Source organism: Marmota monax, unplaced genomic scaffold (genome assembly GCF_021218885.2).
Source record: "Marmota monax isolate L192 unplaced genomic scaffold, Marmota_monax_Labrador192_F-V1.1 WCK01_AAM20220418_F8-fsc00196, whole genome shotgun sequence".
NCBI lineage: Eukaryota > Metazoa > Chordata > Mammalia > Rodentia > Sciuridae > Marmota > Marmota monax.
Window position 1 is genome coordinate 990,442 of NW_026694390.1, and position 25,230 is coordinate 1,015,671.

Genomic DNA, 25,230 nt, shown 5'->3' on the forward strand with positions numbered 1-25,230 from the left:
ATATGAACACTTTTTCTTTTATTTTTTTGAGATGAGGCCTTTCTATGTTGCCTAGCTTAGCCTCAAACTCCTGGGTTCAAACAATCCTCCCACTTCAGCCTCCCCAGTAGCTGGGACTACTGGTGCTTACACCATGCCTGGGTTCATACAAATACTCTAACAGGTATTAGGCCCAGGCCCAGGGGCAGCTAGGTGGAAAAGTTTGAGTCCTTCCTTTTGCCTGGGAACATCGCAGAAGCAAGGTGCAAGAATCTCTTGGGTTTCCTTCTTTTACCTGGGGGTGGGATATGGGGTGGTCTTGGTAGGGGGCTTGATGACAAGATGACAGGTGAATTCTATGGTCCAGTACTTAATCTGTGCCCACTGGGAAGGGTGCTAGGTGGCCTGAGGGGGCAGCCTTTTCCATTTTGATGGAGGGGCTGGAGACCACTGATATGCTGAGAGTGGGAGTTCAGAGATGGGGTGTCTCCTCTTTGTGACCACTCTCACTGGATCTGTCAGTGCCCTTCCTGTATCCTGTCCCTTCCCTAGATCACCTGTGCTTGGGTCCCTGGAGTGGGGCAGCCCTTCCTGCCCCCCACTTCAAGTGTTGGAAGGCTGGAGGGAGAACCCAGCTATTTGTGTGTGTGTGTGTGTGTGTGTGTATATATATATATATATAGAGAGAGAGAGAGAGAGAGAGAGAGGTGGATGCTGAGAACTGAGAAGCCCTCAATGGCTTCTCACCTTCAGCCAGTGGTGTCTGCTTTGCCTGATTTAGGCCCAGGCCCTAGGACAGGAGCTTGATGGTAGTGGACGCCCTGTTCTACTTTTGTTAGAGGTGGATTCACCTGAAGATGATGAAGCTTAAGTTAGGTACTTCTTCTAAATAAATACTTCTTAACAAACTTGAAATTATTATTTTTATTTTGTTGTTGATGGACCTTTATTTCTTATTTGCTTATTTATATGTGGTGGTGAGAATCGAACACAGTGCCTCACACGTACGAGGCAAGCTGAGCTACAACTCCAGCCCCAAACTTGGAATTATTTTTAAAGAGGGCTCCAAAATTTTAAGATTCAGGCTCCCTCAAGCCCCCGCCCTGCCTGGAAGGAGCTCATGTGAGATTCTTAGGTACCAAGGAGGCCCACCAGGGTCCAAGCTGATATGAGGGAGAGGGGTTAAATTGGGAGACCTCAACCACCAAGGGGTGGGGGACAGGTTCCCAGCAAAACTGAAAGAGCAACAGGCTGGCACTCATAAGATTCAGGTCCTCGTTTGACCTGAGTCTGAGCAAGAATCAGCTGAATTTCTGTTGAATGCAATGCACGGTCTGTAATTAGACTTGCGACAGGTGTGTTAACCTTCGCCATCCGCTCACCAGCAGCTTTTACTCTAGACGGCAAGGGCGAAGACGGGGGTGCCGCTGGAACTGAGCCTTGCAGGGGCTGAGGGATCTGTAAATCTTCACGTGGCGGTCGCTGGCGCCCTCAGTATGCATCTCCTGCAGGTCTAAAGGACGCCAGGAGGTTGGTGGGGCGGTCTGTGAGAGGACTCTGAGGCCGACCTCCAGGGAGACAAACTCTGGCTGGGAGCGGAGCCAGGACCAGACGTAGGGCTCCGAGGGGGCGGAGTCCGGCTGTGGGTAGAGCCGACTCGGGGGCGGGGCCTCGGGGGCACCCAGCCGGGCTGTGGGCGGGGCGGGACGGGGGCGGGGCTCCGAGGGGACGGCTCTGCGCTCCAGGCGGGGCTGCCCGGGCGCCGGGGGCGGTCCCTGCGGGGCGGGCGGGGTCGGCCGGCGCTCTGTGTGGCCGCGGCCATGAAGCCGCAGCCGCCGGGCTAGGCCCGCGGCGGCTCGAGCCCAGGGCGGCCTGCTGGGGGCTGGGCCCGCTCGCCGGCTCCGGTTACCGGGCCGGAGGGTGGCCGCTCACCATGCCCGGCAAGCACCAGCACTTCCAGGAACCCGAGGTCGGCTGCTGCGGGAAATACTTCCTGTTTGGCTTCAACATTGTCTTTTGGGTGAGCACGGGGTCGGCTTCGGGCCCTGTGCTGGGCTTGTGGAAGGAGGTCCAGTCCCTGCTCCGAGAGCTCGCGGCTCAGACCGTCCCCGTCTCCTTCCTCTCACCCCGGCTCCGAGTCCTCGGACCACCCGAGCGAGCCCCGAGAGGCCTGGATTGCTAGGGGGCGGGACCCTCCGCAGCGGGGCTCGGAGTCTCCCGGTGTGACCCCAAGGCCCAGTGGCGGAAGAAGTGTTTGCCTCCAGACCCCAGGGCCATGCTGTACGTGGGTTGGCCCCTCTCTTGCCCCACCCCCTTGTGGGGAGAAGAATCCCTCCCCGGATTTGTTGGAGGGGACAGTCTGGCCTGTCCTCCCCTCCTAGCTCCTCCAGCACCGGGGATGGATGCCTCGCCCTAGGCTTCCGCAAAGTGGGGTGGGTCACAGCCCTCTCCCTACCGCAGCGGGTAACAGGAGGCAGGCGGGCAAGGGCAATAGCCGAGTCCTCAGCTGCAGAGTGAGGAATCTCCCCTCTTCGGAGTCCGGGTGCTATCCCTGGGGAACGGAATGCAGCATTCCACAGCTGACCGAACCCAGGCTCGCAAGCCGCGTTGCCCCTGCTCACAGAAGGGAGCTGCTTGTGCCTCTCCCAGAGTGGCATCTGTGCCCCTGGCCCTGCCGAGTCATCTTTCCTTTCTCCCTCCCCCATCCCATGTCCAAAGCTGCCACCTCTGCAGTCTGTTTCCCAAGCCTTGTGTCAGAATGTCAGGCCTTGTCACTTGTGGTCAGTAGGATTCAGTGGCACCGTCTTTGACCCCCGTGATGCTGAAGCTTGCCTCTCTGGTGGATGTCCTTCACTGGTGCTCAACTCTGGAGGTTGTGGGCAGTGTGCAGGGAGCACTGGTCAGGGTCAGGAGGCCTGGGTATAGGAGGCTTAGCTGGGAGGCCTTAGGTAAGTCGCCCCTCCTTTCTGAGTCTCAGCTTTCCAGCCAAGGAGCGTGTGATTTGAAGTTTGCCCCCTAGGTTAAATGAGTTTTAATGAGTTGTATTCTCTCAACTACCTTATTGCTCATATTTTGTAGATGGGGTAACTGATGGAATAGACATGGAAAGGTTAAGTCATTTATCTATGGTCACATAGCCAACTAAGGTGACAGCTGAGTAGCAGTAGGTGCTGGTGAGGGAGAGTAGTGAACAAGAGGTAACCCCCAGTGTCAAGGAGGAGAGGTAGGAGAGACCCAGCTTTGTTCTGGGGGCCTGGGCAGGGGATTGAGGATGAGTTGAGCATTTGGATTTTGTGTTAGGGCAGCATAGAGTAGTAAGGGCTTCATGGTGGGATTAATGGTCTGACCTGACTTGTACTGAAGCAACTATGTCTGGCTTGGAGGGGCAGGCCCTGGAGGTGGGGAAGACAGAGAGGCGGCCTGGGACATAGCTTCATAGCTGGCAGACCGGAGAAGGGCAGTGGCATTGGAGAAAGCTCCAAGAAGAGCCCAAGGCTGAATTGACAGGACTGGGCCACTTGTGAGGGAGGGGATGGATTTCAGCTTTGGTTCAAGGTGGCCCAAGGGAGATGCCTATGAAACAGGCCCAGAGACTTTTTTCTTTTTTGGCTCTGGTAATGGAACCCAAGGCTTCATGCATACAAGATAAGTGCTTTACCACTGAGCTACATTCCAGCCTTTATTTGTTTTATTTTTAAAAATTTTTGATGTCAAGCAGATCTGGTGTTGCCATGCTTGGAATCTTCTCATTGTTTTTCACTGTTCTAGAATACAGCTGATAGCCAGTTGTCATGGTGCATGCCTGTAAACCTAGCAACTCGGGAGGTGGAGGCAGGAGGATGTCTTGCCTCAGCAACTTAGCAAGGCCCTATGCAACTTAGTGAGACCATGTCTCAAAAATAAAAAAGGACTGGAGATGTACTCACTGGTAAAGTACCCCTGGGTTCAATCCCCAGTACCTACTACCACTAATAGCCCACATTTTTGTTCTGTGGCCTTCAGTGCCCTGTGGCTTCTGGCCTTGGCACCCTTCAGCATCACCACACATGATCTTACTCAGGCCTTTGTCGAGCCCTCTGACTGGAATACTCTCTTCCCTTCAAACATCATTCAAACCTCAGCTAATGTGCCCCTGTCCCTCTAGTCATCTAAAGCATGTTTGCATCCCCTGGTCTGATTTTCTTGAAAGGATCTGTGGGTACCTGACATGTCTTTGTTTGCTCACGTCTCTTTCTCCCGCATGGCGTAAGCTTCATGAGGGCTGAGAGCTTGTCTGTTCTGTTGGCGGGTGTATTCCCAGCACTTGGAACAGTGCCTGGACACCGAGGTGTTTGCAGCAGGAAGTTTGAACATAGGGGTCTGAAACCTGGGAGAAGTTCGTGTGGAGCTCTGGGGATGCCAGTGTTATGGAAGGGTGGGAAATGGGTATGAGGAGGAAGAAGGGTGGAAGGCTAAGTTTGGACTCTTGGGGGCATGGCTGTATGTATGGGGTAGGGGAAGGCAGAGAGTCCTGGGAAGGAGTCTGAGAAGAAGCAGTGGAGGAAGGGGGTTGAGTTAACCAAGGAGTGCTTTAGGAGAAAGTGTTGGCTGGTCCCCAGTCCAAAAGCTGGGGGCTGGTTAAGTGTGGTGAGGCAGAAGAGGTAATATTTGCTTGCACATCTTTGGACCCAGTGTGGAGGAGGGAAGGAAAGATGTTTCCAGAGAGAGTACAGTAGTGGGTGGAACCTACTGTCAGAGAAGGGAAGGGTGGTCAGGGGTTCCTTTGACATTTTGTCAGGCCCTTTGAGAAAATGAGAAGGCCACAGAGCAGTGGCTGTCTCTGTACTCTCTGGTGGAGTCTCCTGAATCTGGATGTCTAGGGACTTACCCAGGATCAGGCATGACAGAGTGGTTGACCTTAACTTTCAGAGCTCTTTCCAGTGAGGAATTGAGGCAGGTGGTGGGAAAGATGAGGGTGGTGCCAGGGGCTGTCTAGGTGGACATAGCTGGTATTAAGAAGGCCCAGGCAGAGCTGTGGTGAGATGTTTCCTAGGGGTAGGCTGGGGCCCCTTAGCAGGACCCTACTCTGCACTGAGATTCCTCATCATTTGGGAGTTACTGGTTGTGAGTTTTGGACGCTCTCATCATAAGATGCTGGGGTGTAGTTTGGTGCTTGAGAGCTTGCTCAGTATGTGCAAGGCCCTGGGGTCAATCCCCAGCACTGCCAAAAGCAACAATAAAAAACCCATGATGGGAGATGACCTGGAAGCTATGGAGGAGGGTCAGATGGCAGACTCAGGGCTGCAGGGCTGCAGGAAGGCTGGGTTTGGGAATGGGCAGAGAGGAGGCTAGGGGGGTGGCGCTGCAGCATGGGCCTGGGATACGAGCAGGGGCTCAGTAAGCTGCTCTTGCTTCTGGGCAGAAGTATATGTTCTACTTTAAAGTTCCAGGAAGGGACTCCTGAGGTCCTTCTTGAGGCTATGGGTGGCTTCAATCCTTCACGCTATCCTGTGGGGAAGAAACACTGAGATGTGGCCTTGGGAAGGTGGATAGGACTCTAGATTCCATTCACAGCCCGGGTCCCTCTTTCTCCCCTGGCTTCCTGAAGGCTCCTGAGTACTAGGGAAGGATGAGTGAGTGTCCTGGTGCTAATGTCCACCCCTGAGCTCTCTGCTGTTGGTTTTGCAGGTGCTGGGAGCCCTGTTCCTGGCCATTGGCCTCTGGGCCTGGGGTGAGAAGGTAAGGTATTGGGGTAGGGTTTGGGACTGCCCTTGGGGTGAGGCTGTGGGAAGACCAGCCTCTCATACCTGCCTCTTCTCCCCCTGCACAGGGAGTTCTCTCGAATATCTCAGCGCTGACAGATCTGGGAGGTCTCGACCCAGTATGGCTGTTTGTGGTGGTTGGAGGTGTCATGTCTGTGCTGGGTTTTGCAGGCTGCATTGGAGCCCTCAGGGAGAACACCCTCCTGCTCAAGTTTGTAAGTGTCCCCATCCATTGGAGACCCAGCCTCTTCCCATCTGGTCCTTGCAGTATAGTTGGTGCTTAGTAACAGGTAGCTTTGTTGTTATGCTATTGTCATCATTAGATTCATGTGGTCTATATTTGTTAGGATTCTTTTTGTTGTTAAGTGCCCGCAATCCAGTGGCCTAAGCATGAAAAGTGTATTTATCGGCTCATGTGAAAAACAGCAACAACAAAAAACAAACCAGGGGTATGCTGTCCACAGGTCACTTAGCCAGGTCTCTGTTGGTTCCATTCCCTGTGGGTGGAAAGAAACTCAGGAATAGGTGCTGGCTTCACCCTGACCTTCCAGGAACTCCTACTGGAGGCTCTGGGTACTCTTCTCTCAACTCCTCTCTGAGTACTTCAATTGTATGTCCTTGGCTCTGATTGGCTGTCTCTGGACCAATCCCTATGGGCTAGGAGGAGGTAGTGCTCTGATTGGTGGGATGGTGGCACTGTCCAGTTCAGTATCTGGGCAAAGCCCAGTTCAGTGTCCCCGGAGTCAGAAGAGAGCTGGAGCTGGCTCCATTTGAAACCTAGAACTGATCTTATACACGAGGGTGATTTTTCAGGAAAGCAAGTGTAATTACCAAAGGATGGGTAGGTAATGATGGCACTGTCTTTTATCATCCTAAAACTACACTAAGGGGGTAGGGGTGGAGCTCAGTGGCAGAGCGCTTGCTAAGGGTGCATGAGTCCCTGGATTCTTTCACCAGCACCAAAAACAAAACAGAACACCCCCTCAAAAAAAAAAAACCCAAAACCTCTCTGCCAATATCACTGCCTTCCTGTAATTTGCCAAAATGACAAACCCAAAGGGAAAGAGAGGAACCCGCTGTTCTCTAGGCCTTTTAGGAAACACGGAGTCGTTCCTTTGGCCATATGTATGTGAATCTACAAGAACTGTGATATTGTGAACATTGAGGGAGTGGATACTGTTCAAAAACGAATGCCCTACAAATGTTACCATGACAGAACTGGAAGAGTCTACAGTGTTACCCAGCATGCTGTTGGCATTATTGTAAACAAGCAAGTTAAGGGCAAGATTCTTGCCAGGAGAATTAATGTGCATATTGAACATATTAAGCACTCTTAAAAGCCAAGACAGCTTCCTGAAATGTGTGAAGGAAAATGATCAGAAAAAGAAGGAAGCCAAAGAGAAAGTTACCAGGGTTCAGCTGAAGTGCCAGCCTGCCCCACCCAGAGACACAAACTTTGTGAGAACCAGTGGAAACTAGACTGAACTGCTGGAACCTATGAATTCATGTCATAATAGATGAGGGGGGAAAAGAAAGTACTGAGGACTATTTTTTTTTTTTTAAGTAAACAGTACTAAAATAATGGAGGATGGGGACTGGGGACTCTGGGGATTCTGGGTTCCCTTGAGTTTTGGTGGTAGAACTCTTCCCCCTGGCAACCTCAGAGCCCTGCACCTCTGACCCCCACCATATGTGTGTCCCCAATCCAGTTCTCTGTGTTCCTCGGCCTCATCTTCTTCCTGGAGCTGGCAACAGGGATCCTAGCCTTTGTCTTCAAGGACTGGATTCGAGACCAGCTCAACCTCTTCATCAACAACAACGTCAAGGCCTACCGGGATGACATTGACCTCCAGAACCTCATTGACTTTGCTCAGGAATATGTGAGTGCAATATCCAGCATGGGTCAAATGAAGGAGGTGCCTGATGGGCACAAAGAGAGAGGGTGCAAGTTCTCTGTGTGATAGGAGTGCCCCCCACTGATCCAGGCCAACACACCCCAGGGAGGAGACCCAGGAGTGCCCCATCCCATTAGAAGCCAGTTTCTGATGATCCCTGTAGGACACAGATTTGGGAAACAGAGACCAGAGGGTCACAACTGGCAGCTTTCAGTTCAGGGCTTATGACACACTTAAATGGGGGAAATTTGACATTAAAATATTGACTTTCTCTTCTACTGACTCTTGAGCTCAAAGTATCAGTCAGGACTACTTGCTACTACCACCTTTAATGGAAGAGGGGCTGTGTTTGCCACTGATCCTAGCACTTGTGTTTTGTTACACCTGTCAATCTTCTCTCATTTATATCATACTCACATTACTTAAAGTTGGAGATACAGTCTGAGAAATGCATTGCTAGGTGATTTCATCATTGTGCAAACATCACAGACTGTACTTACCTAAACCTAGAAGGTCCACACAGGTCAACTTGACATGGCCTCTTGATATAAACAAGAGACTGAGTGAACACAGATGGGTTATGCTGATGCTAGTGTAATATGGTATAGTATTTTTCAGCGATTTTTTTTTTTTTTTTTTTTTTTTTTTGAGATGAGGTCTTGCTGTTTTGCCCAGAGTGGCCTCAAATTCCTGGTAATCTTCCTGCCTCAGCCTCACAAGTAGCTGGGGCTACAGGTGTATGCCACTACACCCATCTTTAAACTTTTTTTTTTTTAAATACATAGAAGGAATCGGCTCTAAAATAATGATAGTATAGTCAATACGTAAACCAATAACATAGTTGTTTATTGCCACTACCAAGTAGTATGTGCTGTACATAATTGCATGTGCTGTACTTTTATATGACTGACAGTGCAGCTGTCAGTGAACTATGTTCAGCTTCTGAACATAGTTTGAGATCCCCACTGCAGCCCTGTTCTCACTTGCAAACTTAAGCCCTGTAGGGAAGCAGCCAGAAAACAGTTCCCAAAATCTTAGATGCCTCCCACTTGCATGTTCTTGTCCACTCACACCCACACACAGTCACACACTCACAGTCACCTGATCACACCCACTTACACAGTCACATGTCCTTGATGCCATCTACCACCAAGAGTCAGCTCTGGGACCCAGAAATGGACTAGAGCTGGTGCCTTCCTCGAGGAGCTCAACCTAATGCAGAGGCAGACATGTAGGCAGGGAGCTGCAGTGGGATTCATTTGTTCAATCAGCACAGAATTGTGAAGGGTGCACCCTGTGCCAGGCCCTGGGCCAGGTGCTGGGAATTCAGTGGTGAAGAAAGATGGAACTTGTCCCCTTGGGAATGGCGTCAGGAGAGACCGATGATAATAAACAAAACAGGTGCGTGTGTGTATGTGTGTGTGTGTGTGTGTGTGTGAGAGAGAGAGAGAGAAAGAGAGAGAGAGAGAGAAATCATGGTAAGGGCTAAAAACGAGAAGGGTGAAGAGAAAACCTCTGAATGGTGACCTGGAAGCCTCTCTGTGAAGAAGCAGCGGTGTGGAGAGTGGGGACTGTTGTCCTGCAGCAGGGACAGCAGGCACCGAGCCAGTGAGAGGGCACAGGTGCAGGCTAAGCTGTGCCCTGAGACCTGCACACACACAGCCACATGGCCCTGCCTCACTCCTGTGGCTTTGCCCTTGGGGCCTGCCTGTGTGCCCCTGAGCTGGTCCCTCACCTGCCTTTGAGCCCCAGCCTTTGTGGGTGGCTTTCCTGTGGCACATGTTGTCTGCTTTCAATTGAGTGCAGGGCCCTGGCTCAGCCGCCAGATGGTGGGCTCTTGGGTTATTGCAGGCCTCACACTGGCCATTGCCCCTGCCTAGGGGGCAGTGTGGAATGTTCTAGGAGAGGGGATGGGGCCTCGGGGTGATGCCAGCAAGTGATAATGAAGTGGAAACAGTGTGTGTGTGTGGGAGGGCTGGGCAGGATTCCTCCCCTGTCCTTGCACCATAAAAAGAGAACTTAGTCAAATCTCTGGAGCAAATGTGGCGAGATCCAGTGCAGTTCAGTGGATCAGGGTGCCTCTGTCGCAGGGGGCTTGGTCCAGCTCCTGTCTCAGGGCGATTCAGAAGAAGCCATGATCCTCAAGCTCCCTCCCTTCCTTTCTCCAGCCTCTTAGGTTAGGGGGACAAGCTGAGGGCCCCCTTCCCTGTACCCCATGACTCCCACCAGCCTGGAGCTCTAGGCTTCTGTCCACTCTGATCCCTGTGGATCCTAGCCTGTCTACTGTGGGGGTGGGGAGGTGCCCACTTGCCTGGCTGTCTCTAGACCCCTTCCTACCCAGCCTTGTCTCCCTGTGGCCTGGGCTTCTTATCCCCAAACAGAACCAGGCACCCAGGGTGGGCCTGGCTCCCAGCCATGGGCCTGGCTCACCTGGGCTTTCCTCTGCCCCACAGTGGTCTTGCTGCGGAGCCCGAGGGCCCAACGACTGGAACCTCAATATATATTTCAACTGCACTGACTTGAACCCAAGCCGGGAGCGCTGCGGGGTCCCCTTCTCCTGCTGCGTCAGGGACCCTGCGGTGAGTGGGGCTGGAGGAGGGGTGGGGGCGTTACAGGGTACAGACCCTGTCTGAGAAAAACCCACCCTAGGGCCCCACCTGGCTCTGCCTTGCCCTGGGGATGTGGGTATTGGGGGAGGTCACTTCACTGGGGCAGTTGGTGCTGGTCACTGAGGCCTGCTGGGGCTGGGCCTTTCCCCACTTCAGCAAAACCTGTGTCTGATTTTACCAAGACGGTAACAGAAGGAACCTGGAGGGTAGGGACTGGTCCTGGGGCCTTCCTGCAGCCCGTATTACTATACACAGCTCCGGGGACCAGCTGAAGGCTGCCTGGGGCTGGCATCACACTCGGTCACAGGTGTGTGTGGAAGGGGTCTCCCTAGCCATAGCCGCCACCACCCCACCAGGCCAGCAGGCCAGTATGACCAGGGGCAGGCAAGGGGTCTGGGGTGGGAGGTTCTGACCCCTTATGGCTTTGTTCAGAGCAGAAATTTCTCACAGTGACATGCATGCGGTAGAAGTTCATCTGTGACCCCAAGGACCAGGTGTCTCTTCATTCTTATAAAACTCAAGGAGACAGGATTCCAGATAAATGGGCAGCAGGCCCAAGCTGCAGCCACACGCCCTGGTGTCTGGGAGAGAGGCAAAGGTGCCGGGGGAGCCTTGCTTCAGTGTGGTGTGCCATGGCACAATCCCTGGTTTCGTTTGCTTCCTTGAGAAAGAGAGACCATTGTTTTGCTTGGGCACCACGGGCCCCTGTGGGATGGATGCCCCTTACTGAGGCACTAATGGCTTGTTTCCCCTCAGGAGGATGTCCTCAACACTCAGTGTGGCTACGATGTCCGGCTCAAAGTGGTGAGATGGTTGGGGACAGGGCTGGGATCAGGTGGGGACACTGAAAAGCCTCAGGAATTCTATGGGACTAGGGGGGGTACCGGAAATCCTGGACACCAGGGCATGGTACTGAGGGGACTGGGCCTGTGAGCTCTGCATGGGTGACGTTGCTCATTTCACCTCTCTGTGGACCTGCTATGTGGCCAGCTTTTCCCTAGACTTAGAGATTCAGTGCTGATAAGACAGAGTCCCTGTGCTTGTGGAGGGAGAAAGGCACCAAGCTCATGGATACATAAGACAGTCACGTGCCAATTTTGGCTGAGAAGCTGGAAGGTGAGGGGAAAGGGGCTGGGTGCTCAGGAAAGGCCTGTCTCCAGAAGAGGCATCCATGTTGAGACCTCATGGGAGAGCCGGGGAGGCAGAGACCCTGCAGCAGAGCTCCGGGGAGCAGGTGCTGCCGGCCAGGGACCTGGGGCAGGGATGAATTTCGCAGGCTGAAGGAGGGAGGGGCGAGGGGCGGAGGCGAGGCTGAGTGGCAGGCAGGCCAAGCCTGGTTTCTGTGTGCGTTAGGAGCTGGAGCAGCAGGGCTCCATCCACACCAAAGGCTGTGTGGGCCAGTTTGAGAAGTGGCTACAGGACAACCTGATCGTTGTGGCTGGCGTCTTTGTGGGCATCGCCCTCCTCCAGGTACTGCCATAGCCCCACGTGCCCCTCCCCTTGCCCAGTACCTGCTGCCCCTCCTTCGCCTGCCCTCTGTCTTACAGATCTTTGGCATCTGCCTCGCCCAGAACCTCGTGAGTGACATCAAAGCAGTGAAGGCTAACTGGTGAGGCTGCTGCAGGACATGGCCACATGCCTGGCCTACCAGGCCGCTGGTGGGGACCCCCAGGACCCTCCCACTGTATGGGCAAGGCCACAGGAGGTTTCTACTTGGACCTGAGCCCCAAAGATTTTTGTGAGCTGGGTTGCACTGTCTGCCCACAGAGAAGGCCATTTTGGCTCTACTGGGGCTGCTTGTCTTACAGCTCTGTACGTGGAGGGTGTGCATTTGTATTTGTGCACAGGGAAGCCACCATGTGTGGGTGCTGGCATAGTGGGCTCTCCAAGGGACTAGGAAGGGTGCAGTCAAGGGGGTGCAGGCCAGATCAGTGGGAGGTGCTGCTGTGGTACTCTGTGTGCCTGCTCCACCCCACGCTGGGGTGCATGATTGTGTGGGGTGGGCTTTGGGGCGTTGCCCGGGCCACTGCCTCACACAATTCCAGAGCGCTCTTCTCTACTAGCTATGCTCTTAAGCCTGCCAGGAGCCCACCTTGGCCTCAGTGTCTGACTCTGAAATGGGTCCAAGAATTTTCTTTCTCTCACTTGCCTCTCAGGATCAAACATGATGATGGCTACAAACTACTCAGATAAAACTTTGAAAACCACTGGCTTGTGCCGACCAACTTGGAGGTTCTGTCAGCTGTGGGACCTCAACAGAGCTCTCCAGTGAGGGCCTTTGGCCCAGACCCAACCTCTCTACAAGGTGTCTTTGGCCTGGGTAGTTTGTGCATTTGAGACAACCTTTAAAATTTGGTACATTTCACATAGAAGTCCAGATTCCTTGCTTCTCTTGAAGAATGACCATTGGGCCACACCAGCTCTTCAGTGGCAGCATTACCTGGGACATAAAGCTTCCTTGGTCACTGAGGTCCCGCCTGGCCTATTCTCACCTAAGTGCCCTGCCTCACCCCCAGTAGGCTGGGAGTTGGCTTCCCCTGCCTCTGGATTATTCCCTGAAAATGTCACAAAGCTACTGTGGCCAAGATTCCAGCAAAGCACAGGGATATGAAGAACCGCGATGCTGGACCCCATCCCGCAGAGGGTCTACCTGGAAGGAGTCTGGCCCTGCTGGGGACTGAGGTGGGTGAGAGAATGCCCAGGGAATGGCTGAGTGGTGGGATGGGAGTCAAGAAGATTTTGCAAAGGAAGCAACTGGAAGCCCAAAATATGGCCCCATGGAGTTGAAAGGAACCTGTTTTGGGGTTGGTTCCTGGGCTTGGAATCGGGTTTGAAAATCTTCCCTGTTGCCTGCAGAGCTATCTGGTGGCCACCAGAGGGCGCTCCAGCACAGCATTCCGTGGGTCTGGCTTCTTCCTCTCGAAACCTCGCTCACCCCAATGGAGCCAAGGGCCTACCCTGCTTATTAGTGCTTCCAGGCTTGCAGATTTGAAAACCTTTAAAGAAGCAAACTAGCTCAGGCTTGGGAAGTCTGCCTCTTATGTGAAGGGGTGTGTGTGGAATGACTCTGCCGTACCCCTTCCTGGGCCACAGATGAAGAGGGGGAGGTGGCAGGCTAGTACAGAGGTCTGGATTTCAGAGGCCCTCGGGCCTGGTGGATTATACAAGTGAGTGAAGATGGTTTTAGAGTCTGAGGCCTGCTTCAGTCTGACTTGACCACCTGAAGACCAGACACAGAGACATTGTACTTTGTGACAAGAGGAACGTTTGTGCAGTCCAGTTGAAAATGGCAACTTGCCTTGGAGAACAGTATGTCATGGGGGCTGTGGCAAAATACAGGTCTTCATCTTAAGGTGGTAGCTGCTATTCAGTTGTGGCTGGCTCCTGTGATATGGGAGCCGGCAGAAATACAGAGAAGCCACAAACCCAGATTTTGATGTGAGATAGTCTGGATTTTAAGTTGTTGGCAACTAGTTAAAAAAATCAACTCTGTAAGCCAAACAAACAGCATAGGGCCCAACTTTGGTCTCTGTGCCACCGTAGATCCCTTGGGGACAGTCCCCACTGGGGCCTGGCTGCTTAGCCATTCAGATGTGCTGGGAGCTGCTGTCATGCAGCAGGTGTGAGGCACACACCCAGCACTGTTGTTCACCGCGCAGGCTGGACGGGGCCCCAGGGTTCCTGACAGGCATTGACTGGGTGTTTTGTTCATGCTACAATAAATGCAGCTCAAAATACTCTGTGTGTGCCTTGCATTTTCTAATTTCAAATGTCTTTGCTTTCATTTTCTTCCGCAAATCTCACAACACCCTTGTGAGGTGAAGTTTCTTTTCCTGATGAGGAAACTGGGACTCGAGGGGGAGGAAGGTCATGCAGAACACACATCGGGGAGGAGGCACAAGGCCTGACCTCGAGCCAGAGGTTTGCACCACACCCATCATGCCTTCTTGGTACATCTAGGTGAAACCTGTGTACAGAGTATCCACCACCAAGGGCTGTAACGAAACCTTCAACTCCTAAGGGGAGTAGGACATTTACTTTAGATGCTGGATACCCAGAGAAGAGAGAAGGGCAAGGTCCGTACCTTGTGCTGCTGTCTCATGGGGGAGAGAAAACAAGAGGGCACACAGTTTGGTTAGTAATATGTGCTGTGAAGAAAATAAGTGATTGCCAGCGAGCCTGGGAGGGGCCGGGGGAGGAGGCACCATCTCTGGGAAGCTCTGGGGGAAGTGTTCTAATTTTGGTACCAGCTTCCACAGAGTCCCTGAAGCCATGGTGGGCTTGTGTAAGAGAGCCGGGAGAGGGGGGAGTGGATGAGGGAGAGAGGGAAGTGGTGGAGCCAGGATATCTGGAGACAGGATTGGCAAGATGGGGTGGTAATGCTGGGTAGGACTGGTGCCCTGGCTGGGCCCAGAGTTCTCCAAAGCTCAGTTACTACAAGACATCCATTCTTCATCCACCTGTCGAGCTATTCATCCACCCACTCGCCTGTCCACGTACCTGTCCATCTATCTGTCCATCTATTCACTTGCTTGTACCCCACCTGCTATTATCCACTCAGGCGCTGACCAGGGGCCAGGGTTCTGTGCCCCTGCCCTCCCTTTTTCCATAGGTCCTTGGCATAGGCAGACGGGGAGCGACGGGCTACTGGGGCAGTGAGTGCAATGTGAGAGGCATGTGATGACCACAGCTAGCTGTGATCACAGAAGGACACGGAACACTAGGGGCCCTTACCTGCAGCCAATAGCTTTCCATATATGCAGAAAGTAAATGTGTAAGGCTCTTCCCATCCATTCCTCTAGGTGGGTCCCTGGGCCATGGGGACCAAGATCACCCTCCTGCCCTTTGTCAGGTTGGAATGCACGTTGGTAGTGACACGGGTGGCAGGTTATGTCTGCTAGCCTGGGAGCTCTGGAGCTCTGGACCTGCCTAATCTAACCACAGGGGAGGCTACCAGCAGATTCCCCATCATCTGTGATACTAGGCTACCCCAGATGTCTGCAAGAGCTCAAGTGCTGAAGTGAAGAACCAGACGGGAATGAGAGCTGGGGCGACAAGGCCCTGTGAGGTGGTCATAAGGACTGAAGAAAGATTACCACTGGTGGGGGCTGGGATGTGGCTCAAGCGGTAGCGTGCTCGCCTGGCATGCGTGCGGCCCGGGTTCGATCCTCAGCACCACATACAAACAAAGATGTTGTGTCCGCCAAATACTAAAAAATAAATATTAAAAAATTCTCTCTCTCTCTCTACCTCTATCTCTCTCACTCTCTCTTTAAAAAAAAAAAAAAAGAAAAAAGAAAGATTACCACTGGTGAAGGCAAGCATGTTCCTTGGAGACGCCACTCCAGAAGGCCACCAGGGGGCACCAAAGCTCAGCCCATGCAGCACAGTGGCTCCGCTCAGCAAGCTGCTCCAGGTGTAGGGGTCATTGTGGGGCGATCCCCATAGCCAAGCAAGGCCACACCACTGTTCTAGAGTCCTGGGAGCCCACCCGGTTAGTAACAAATCCAGACTTTGCCTTCTTCTGGGACTTGGAGCAAACAACACTGCCAGCCCCATGGATGCCTCTCCCAGTGCCCAAGGAAACCCAAGCTTGCGTTCAGGGCTGTCAGTGATGCCAGACCTGGAGAAAGTGTGTGTAATGGTGGGTGTCACTTTATTTTTTTGAGGCTGAAGTAGCACTACACCACTATTTATTCACATATCCCTCCCTTTATTCACCCAGAAAGTACCTACTATGTGCCAGGCACCATTGTAGGCACTTGGGATACATAAGGGAACAAAATAAAGATAACATACATACACTGGCCACAGAGCTGTGCAGAGCAGGCATTGCAGACTTTGTCTGCAAGGGGTCAAAGCGATACATTTTAGACACATGCTACACAATCACTCAGTTTCACCTTCATGGAAGAAAGCAGCAAGGTAAACCTGGTGCAGTGGCTCCAGAGGCTGAGGCAGGAGCATCATGAGATCAAAGGCAGCCTGGGCAACTTAGTGAGGTCCTAAGCAACTCAGTGAGACCCTGTCTCAAAATATAAAAAAGGGCTGAGGATGTGGCTCAGTGGTTAAGTGCCCCTGGGTTCAATTCCTAGTACAAAAAAAAAAAAAAAAAAAAAAGAAAAAGAAAAGAAAAGAAAGAAAGAAAAGAAAAGAAAACTCCCCAACAACAACAAACACAGCAAGGTGTAAACAAACAGGCCAGGTTTTGCTCCAGTAATGCTTTATTTAGAATGCTGGAATTTGACTTTCATCTAACTATCATCCTTCTTTTAATTTTTTTTTTGGGGGGGTACCAGGGATTAAACTCAGGGCCACTTGAGCACTGAGCCATATCCCCAGACCTTTTTTTTGTGTGTGTATATTTTATTTAGAGACAGAGTCTCACCGTTGCTGAGGCTGGCTTTGAATTCAAGATCTTCCAGTTTCAACCTCCCGGGCTGCTGGGATTACAGGTGTTTATCATTAAAAATTAGAAAACTGGGGGCTGTGATTGTGGCTCAGTGGTAGAGCGCTCGCCTAGCACCCATGAGGCACTGGGTTCAAACTTCAGCACCACATAAACATGAAATAAAGATTTTAAAAAAGTAAAAGAGGAAGAAGAGGAATCTGTTTTCTCTTCTTTCCTGTGACCATTTTTTTAAAAAAGAAAAAAAAATTAGAAAACTGTATCTTTAGCTCTCAAGCTAGATTAAAAGAGGCTCATGGGTGAGTTGGCTGACCTCTGCTCTACGGTGAAGATCATAATGGGGAATTGACCTGTGGGGGGCGCTGTGTGCCATGGAACCATTAGAGCCAGGAAGGAGTGTGGGGAGGGCATCTGCCAGGTGGTGCAGGCCTTGAGGTTTGTGGGGGTGGTCAGAATGGGCCTTGCTGAAAAAGCAAAAGGAGCAAACACCTCTTATTTGAATTTTAAGATTTTTTAAAATAACACAAGTAAAATAGGAACCCATTCCATTTTTTTTTTTTTTTTAAATGGATGAAACTAAAGTCTCTTTACTATTCTCTTCTGGCCCCTTTCAGGCTCTCCCTGTGTAGGCTATCCAATTGTCCCCCAGTTTCTATGGAGGGTTGGTTCCAGGAACCCTTCAGATACAAAAATCCATGGGTGCTGAAGTCCCTTTCACATAAAATGGCATGATATTATATAGTATAACCTATGTGCATCATCCTATTATTATTATTTTGGGGGTACTGGGGATTGAACTCAGGGGCACTCAATCACTGAGCCACATCTCCAGCTCTATTTTTTAAATTTAGAGACAGGATCTTGCCGAGTTGCTTTTGCTGAGGCTGGCTTTGAACTCACAATCCTCCTGCCTATAATGCTTCAATACATGTATGCATTGCATAATGTTTAAATCAGGTTAGAAATATTTCCTCAGAATTTATCATTTCTTTGTGATGAAACTTCCAAAATTCTTTCTTCTAGCTTTTTGAAATCTACAATACATTATTGTTATTTATGAGATAAACTTTTTTTTTTTTTAAATGAAGTACTGGGGATCAAACTCAGGGGTCTCTACCACTGAGCTAGGTCCCTAGCTCTTTTTATTTTTTTCATTTTGAGACAGGATCTTGCAAAGTTGCCCAGACTGGCCTTAAACTTGCAATCCATCTATCTGCATCAGCCTCCTGAGTAGGGAGAATTAAATGTGTACATCCAGGTATCAAGCTTATGAGGTCAACTTTTCAATTAATTTAATTATTTTTGGTACTGGGAATTGAAACCATGGGGAACTACCACTGAGCCACATCCCCAGACCTTTTTTTAAAAAAAGTTTTTGTTTTTGAGACAGGGTCTCACTAAGTTGCTTAGGCCCTTGGTAAATTGCTGAGGCTGGTCTCGAACTAGCAATCCTCTTGCCTTAGCCTCCCAAGTCTCTGGGATTACAGACTTTGGCCACCATGCCCAACTCAACTTTTAAATTTAATCAATTCATTAATGACGTTGGTGCTGAGGATCAAATCCAAAGCCTGTGCCTCTAGACAAGTACTCTGCCACAGCCCTGAGATCAACTCAGATTCCACATATGGGTGAAGTCACGCGGTACTTGTATTTCTGTCCCTTATTTCACTTAACATAATTTCCAGTTCCATGCATGTTCCCATAAATGATAAGATTTCATCCCTTTTGATGGCTTCTCCCCTATACTTCAAACCATCTTGGGATTACTTATGATTCCAAATATGACATAAATGCTGTGTCAATAATTATTATACTGTATTGTGTGGAAATAATAATGAGGAAAAATGTTCGTACCTGTTCCGTACAGACACAGCCATCATTTGGGGGTACTGGGGATTGAACTCAGGGGCACTCAATCACTGAGCCACATCTCCAGCTCTATTTTTTAAATTTAGAGACAGGATCTTGCCGAGTTGCTTTTGCTGAGGCTGGCTTTGAACTCACAATCCTCCTGCCTATAATGCTCCACAGTCCACATCAGGAACAAGGGAACATTTTTTACCAAACATTTTCCATTTGTGGTTGGTTGAGCCCTTGAATGCAGAACTCAAGCATGTATACAGAAGGCCAACTGGACAAACTTAAATCTTTTCACCTTTAAAAAATTTTGTATTTGTGGGGCTTGGGGTTATGGCTCAGTGGTAGAACACTTGCCTCACACCTGCAAGGTCCTGGGTTTGAGCCTCAGCACCACATATAAATAAAATAAAGTTATTGTATCCAACTACAACTACAAAAAATATTTTTAAAAAAACTTACACTCATATTGTATGCCATAGAAAAATGTGTAGTATTATTTCCTGAGTGTTTTAAGTATCAGGACACTGTTCCCATCTTGCTGTATCTTGTTTTTATGTCTCCAAGATGTGTTATATTTTTGAATTTTTATTTATTTTTTGGTACTAGGGATTGAACCCAGGGGTGCTAACCACTGAGCAGCTCTTTTATTTTTATTTATTTATTTATTTTTGGTATTGGGGATTGAACATTTAACCACTGAGCCACATCCCCAACCCTATTTTGTATTTTATTTAGAGACAGGGTCACACTGAATTGCTTAGGGCCTCACTAAGTTTGCTGAGGCTGGCTTTGAACTCAAGATCCTCCTGCCTCAGCCTCCCAAGCTGCTGGGATTACAGGCGTGTGCCACTGTGCCCAGTTCCAAGATGTGTTTTAAAGACCTAGCCCTGTGCACACATATCAAGCTGGTTGGTGTCTTGGGGCTGCAGGGGTGTTTCTTAGCAGAGATAAGCCATGTTTTCCCTCTTTAACTGTCTTTAACCACCATTTCCATCTTAATTCCCATTAAGAGAATTACTCTGTTCCCACTTTGGTCTCTTTTTTCCACACCTAGATTAGTGAGAGACCTAGCCAAGCCTTCTCCCCCGGGATTCTGGCTGGAGCAGCCACAGCTTTACTGGGCAGGAAGATGAGGGATGTGAGTGAGGGGAGGGCCCCAAGTCAGACTGAAGGCAGAGGTGACCCCAACAGGTTTCTGCTGGGGCCTGGGGGGATCTCATTTCTGCTCCTCAGCTTTGGATGGGCAGAATCACCATGTATCCGGGGACCTGGAAGTGAACCCATCAGGCATGTGCAAGTCACACAATTAACACTGTGGTTGTTGCCACGGTAATGCCTCCTTGGTCCCCTTTGCTGTTGTATGGAGAGATGGAGACATCAGCTTGCATACGGAGGATCTCTGCTGCAGCCCAAGCCTCCAGCCCTGACTGAAGGCTGCCTCAGGTGCCCAGAGGCCTGGATGCATCTGCACACGCGAGTCCTACTTCCAGGGATGGTCCTTCCTGGGCATTAGCTCTCTAGGTCTGCTTCCCACTCCACAGAGCTGCTTTCTTTGAGACTAACCCTTCCTGGACCAGGCAGCACACCACATCCCTATCCAGGGGCATCTCCCTGGAATCACCCCTGGGCAGAATCTGCAGAACTCCACATGGGATCCCAGTCGGCTCAGCCCTTGTCCTCAAAGAGCTCAAGTCTGGTGGGAGACACAGGCACATACCAGTCTTTCACAGTGATTCATTTGTTCAGATAGACGGTGCATGGGCAGGTGGTTAAAAGCCGCAAACTGCATGGAAAAATAAGCGCAAAGCCCCTCGTCACCCCTGTCTCCTTCTGGTCCCCAGGGGCAGCCACTGTCCCCAGTTCTGTCTGTACCTCCCAGAAATGGCTTGCTCGTTAGAACGTGTATCTCAAGGAACAAAGCAAGCCAGAACCAAATCCACATCCTCTGTGTGCTTTTCACCGACCAGCATTTGGGGAGATAATCACACATCAGTGTGTTCAGATCCGCCAGTTCTTTTCCACAACAGCGAACCCATAATGGCAGCAAGCACTCAGACTTGCCTTGTCTGGACACTCCTTGGCACGTTTCATTTGTGATAACCGACCTAATCCTCACAACCACCAGGTGAGGAAGCCACACTATGCGGACAGGGCGAGATTGCCTACTTGGCCTCTCCAGATGGACGGTGAGGTGTTTCCAGGCACTGATCATCCCTGTTCTGTGTCTGGACACTTGTATCTCTGCAGGATAAATGCTTGGGAGAGAACAGCCGGGTTAAGGGGCACCTGCATTTTTCATTTACATAGCTATTGCCTGATTGCCCTCCAGAGAGGTCACACCCATTTACTGTCTCAGAAATAAGAGAGGATGGGACCTTCCCCTCCTGACAGCCCCTACCAGAGCCCACACTGCCTTTAACCACCCTTTCCATCTATGCCAATCTGATAGGAGAAAATGTTTTCTCCTTGCGGCTCTCATTATGAGAGGGGTTAAATGTCTTTTCATACAGATCAGTACAATCTAGTAGAGCTGGTTACGCAGAGCAAGGGCCCAGGGGCGGCGGGAGCCTGAGGCTGTTGTGGTTTTTCTACCTGGGGCGGGGGTGGGCCGAGGGTGAGGAGTGTGGCTGGTCCTTGGTGTGTGGGGAAGCTGGGAGACAAGGCAGAGGGAAGGTGTGGAGGGGGGAGACACTGAGGTGGGAGACAGGAACAGCCCGATTGTCCAACTGGGCCACCCTAACGCCCCAGCCCAGGGCTGTTCTCACAGTTGAGCCAAAACGCAGTTCCAGGGGATGAGGGGCCTGTCTACCCCGCAGAAGGCATCTTGCAGAGGGCGGCTGTCCCCAAGCCTTCAGTGAGGTAGCCCCCGGGCCTCTCTCCGCCCCTCACCCCCCTTGGCCCTCCCACTCACGCTGCCACCAGCCCAGGGAGCGTACATCCTCATTAGCACGGTTCAGCGGCCAGCGCTGGTAATTGATCTCCCTCTGGCCCGGTGTGGACAGCGGCTAATGGGGATGAATGGGGCGGGAAGTGTCACCCAGGGATGATCACTTGGAGGCCCACGCGGGGAGGAGAGGCGGGCAGGAGATGGAGACGCTCTGAGCCGGTCTGAGATTCAGATGTCCACAGCTGCCTCTGCCCACCCTGGCCCTGGCACCATCCCGCCCCAACCCCAGCCCTGGGGCAAGACACGTGGGTAGGGTGGCTTTGGAATTCAGCTGCCCGTGGTTGTGTGTGTACGGGGGGAGTAGACCTTGGGGACAGGAGGATGGAGGTGGGATGAGTTTCAGGAGGGCCTGGGGGTGAGTTGTCAGCACTGGGACCCCAAGATTAGGAGGCACTGCAGTGTCCCCAGTTATATGTGGGGGAGGGAAGAAGACACTCCAAAGATGGATAGGGCAGCCATGGAGCAGACCAATGACAAGGAACTGTGACAAGATTCCATTGTTCAGTCAATCAGTAGATATTTATTAAGTGCTTGCTGTGTGCCAGGCAAAATCCTCGACTGTGGGTGGGAGATAGAGATAAATGCTCAGAAGAAAATGAGCAAGGTTATGTGATGAGGGGTGACTGGATAAAGCTGCTATATAAGAGGGGATCTGGGAGGTGTCTCTGAGGAGAACACATGTGTGCTAAGACATTAATGGTGAGAGAGAAAAGCAGTCCAGGCAAAGAGGATGAGCAGTGCAAAGGTCCTGAGGTAGAAGTGATCTTGGAGCACTTAAGGAAAAATACAAGCTGCTCACTCTTTCTCATAGACTACTGTGGCTTCAAGAAATTGTTGATAGGAAAGCAAGGATAGTCACAGACAAGGCCAATCCCAGCTGCCAGGTCTGAGGGGTCATGATAGGCCAGACACCTTTCCTGAGATAGTACTGACTGATCACAAAGGCAGAGGAAGGTCTTTCCTGGGCAAACTGGGTCTGAGGGTCCCAGAGAAGCCTGGCTTGGGGAGATGGCAATCACCACCTGGTCACTGTGCCTGCAAAGGAAGGGAGGAGCGTCCAGGTGTGTCTGAGCCAGCTTCAGCCAGACTGAGAAGAGACAAAGGGGCCTTCTTGGTCCTCTGGGACAAGGCATCCACTCTCTGCAGCATGCATGGCACAGTGGCCTTCCACGTGGTGAAACTTCTGGCCAATTTGTAAGCCCAATTCAGGTGACCCGCCTAGCAACTAAGAAATCTGCTAATGTGCATTAAGGTGGCACTGCAAAGCTTCAGACTGAATCAGGACAGTCAGCCTGGCAGGCAAGCAGGAGCCTTCTAGAATTCTTTCTGAGTTTTAGACATAAAATCTATGTATTTTTTTTATGGGCAATTTAAGCAATTTTCGAGGATAATCTTGACTGTTCTCTTGATTTTTGCCATATGTGCTGACTTCTCTGTTGAATACCCAAGTTGGATTTGCCATTATGGTTCCTATGGGGCTGAGGCATGAGCTGAACCCGCCGTGGGCAAAAGTTCCCAAACCAGGGTAGGGTCTTACCTGGAAGGACCATGCAGATTAGTTCCCTCTGATGAAATGTTTCATCCTCATCTCTTTGCTTAGATCGTCTCTGCAACCAAAAGGCATCATCTGCTATCGACACCTGCTCGGTTTCTTTGCATTCTTGAAGGATCTGCTGACCTGATCCTCCCTGCTCCCTCCTCTAGGTTTCAGCACACGCTCTACTACAGAAAAGGGCAGTACAGTGGGTGCCTGTATCTGGGATTCCACATCAGCAGATTCAGTCATAAGTCGAAAGGTCAAAGGATTTTTGTTTTGTTTTGTTTTTATACTGGGAATTGAACTCAGGAGTGCTTTACTACCTAGTCACACCCCCCAACCCTTTTAATTTTTTTTTTTTTTTTTATTTTGAGGCAGGGTCTCCTTCAGTTTCCCAGGCTGGCCTCGAACTTGCTATTCTCCTGCCTCAGCCTCCTGAGTTGCTGGAATTACAGGCAAGCACCACTGCATCTAGGTCAAAAGTATTTTTAAAAATTGCATTTGGGCTGGGGATATGGCTCAAGCGGTAGCGCGCTTGCCTGGCATGCGTGCGGCCCGGGTTCGATCCTCAGCACCACATACAAAGATGTTGTGTCTGCCGAAAACTAAAAAATAAATATTAAAATTCTCTCTCTCTCTCTCTCTCTAAAACAAAAATTGCATTTGTACTGAACATGCACAGACTTTTATCCTGTCATTATGTTCTGAACAATATATCAACTATTTACATAGCATATTTAGGCATTATAATTAATTTGGAGTTGATTTAAAGTATACAGTAGGATGTTCTATGAAAATACTATGCCATTTTATTGTATTTTAATTTATTTAGACATTTGTGGTACTGGGAATTGAACCCAGGATCTTGTACATGGTGGGTAAGTTCTCTCCCACTGAACCGTAACCCAGCTCTTTATTTTATTTCATTTACTCAATTTTTGCAGTACTGGAAACACTCTACCACAGGGCTATATCACCAACCCTTTTTATTTTTTATTTTGAGGGAGGCTTTCATTAAGTTGCCCAGCTTGGCTTCAAATTTGTGCTCTTCCTGCCTCAGACTCCTGAGTAGCTGGGACTAAAGGTGTGCACCATTTGCATACTATGTTGTTTTATATAGGGACTCAGCACTTACCGATTTTGTTCTTAAATGGGTTCCTGGAACCCAGTCTGCTGCAGATACTTAGGGATGGCTGCACAGCCTTTGGATTACAGATCTCAGCAGACTATGGTATAGAAAAAGCATTGGCTAAATTTCATCATCAAATTATGATTTTAAAAAAATCACCATTCTTAGGAGCCAGAAATAATAGGAGTTTTTAATCTGATAAAAGACATCTATCAGTCATATAGAAAAAAATCTTTATTCTTGATATTTAGTAGCAGGAATAGAACAAAGATACTGACTTTCACTGCTGCAGTTAGGATTGTATTGGAGTCCTGGCCAATGCATTAGCACAAGAAAATAAATAAGAAGTATAAAGATGAGAAGAAAAGACAGGGCAGGACCCATCTCTTATCTCTTGTTAGCAGATACTTAATAAATTTTTATTAAACTGAAGAAAATTTAGTATGTCTATAAAGAAAGTTCTTAGAGGATGTGGGGCAGAACGACCCTCTAATAGCAAGAATCTGAGAAAATTTACTGGTCCTCAAGAGGTTCCACTGATCATACACTTGTCAAAAAGAGACACACGATATTCCTCTAAAGACAGAGTGGAATGAGAGAACTCTTGTTCTGCTGAGAAAAGACAGTTTTCAAAATAATTGGTGTTGGTCTAAAAATATGGGCAAGATGTTTAGGTCAATGGAATCTCTGTGACAAAAGAAATAGGTGGTACCTGGATTCTGGAGCAGCCGGCTGGAGGAAGAAAAGCAGGCAGTATTTTCTAGCCAGTGTGGGCTGCAGGAATCAGAGGCTTGGACCCTAGGACATCTTTCTGCTCTTTCCCTTGGGATAGATAGTGACAGAATAGCCTACTCTTTTCTGTAGGGTTCTAGATTATTGAGCTACCTCCCATCTGTTCCCTCCCAGGATTGTTGTTGTTCTGTTTTGTTTTTTTGGTGCCAGAGTTTGAACTCACAGGTGCTCAACCACTGAGTCAAGTCCCCAGCCATATTTATTTATTTATTTAGAGACAGATTCTCGCTAAGTTGCTTAGGGCCTTGCTAAATTGCTGAGGCTGGCTTTTAACTTGCGATCCTCCTGCCTCAGTCTCCCAAGCCACCGGGATTACAGGCGTGTGCCACCAT

The 25,230-nt window shown here is 50.2% G+C and overlaps 1 protein-coding gene and 1 pseudogene across 2 annotated transcripts; both read left to right on the plus strand.

Moving 5' to 3' along the window:
* Nucleotides 1-1,775: 1,775 nt before the first annotated feature.
* On the plus strand, nt 1,776-13,961 carry Tspan17 (tetraspanin 17). Of its 2 annotated transcripts, XM_046468078.1 has the most exons (10): nt 1,776-1,999; nt 5,647-5,697; nt 5,789-5,935; nt 7,430-7,600; nt 10,069-10,194; nt 10,981-11,028; nt 11,215-11,340; nt 11,578-11,694; nt 11,772-11,833; nt 12,381-13,961. In XM_046468078.1, the coding sequence occupies exons 1-10, from the start codon at nt 1,913-1,915 to the stop codon at nt 12,415-12,417; spliced, it is 972 nt and encodes a 323-aa protein (XP_046324034.1). In that variant the 5' UTR covers nt 1,776-1,912; the 3' UTR covers nt 12,418-13,961. The 2 variants fall into 2 exon arrangements, with proteins under 2 accessions (XP_046324034.1, XP_046324035.1); XM_046468079.1 differs by lacking the exons at nt 11,215-11,340; nt 12,381-13,961 and having other exon boundaries at nt 11,772-11,837.
* Nucleotides 5,943-7,423, plus strand: LOC131425075 (large ribosomal subunit protein eL21-like; annotated as a pseudogene).
* Nucleotides 13,962-25,230: the final 11,269 nt, after the last annotated feature.

Coding starts and splice junctions, on each gene's coding strand:
- Tspan17 (XM_046468078.1), top strand. CDS start 1,913: ATGCCCGGCAAGCACCAGCACTTCCAGGAACCCGAGGTCGGCTGCTGC. Junction 5,698..5,788: donor TCTGGGCCTGGGGTGAGAAG/GTAAGGTATTGG, acceptor CCCCCTGCACAG/GGAGTTCTCTCGAATATCTC. Junction 11,695..11,771: donor TGGGCATCGCCCTCCTCCAG/GTACTGCCATAG, acceptor TCTGTCTTACAG/ATCTTTGGCATCTGCCTCGC.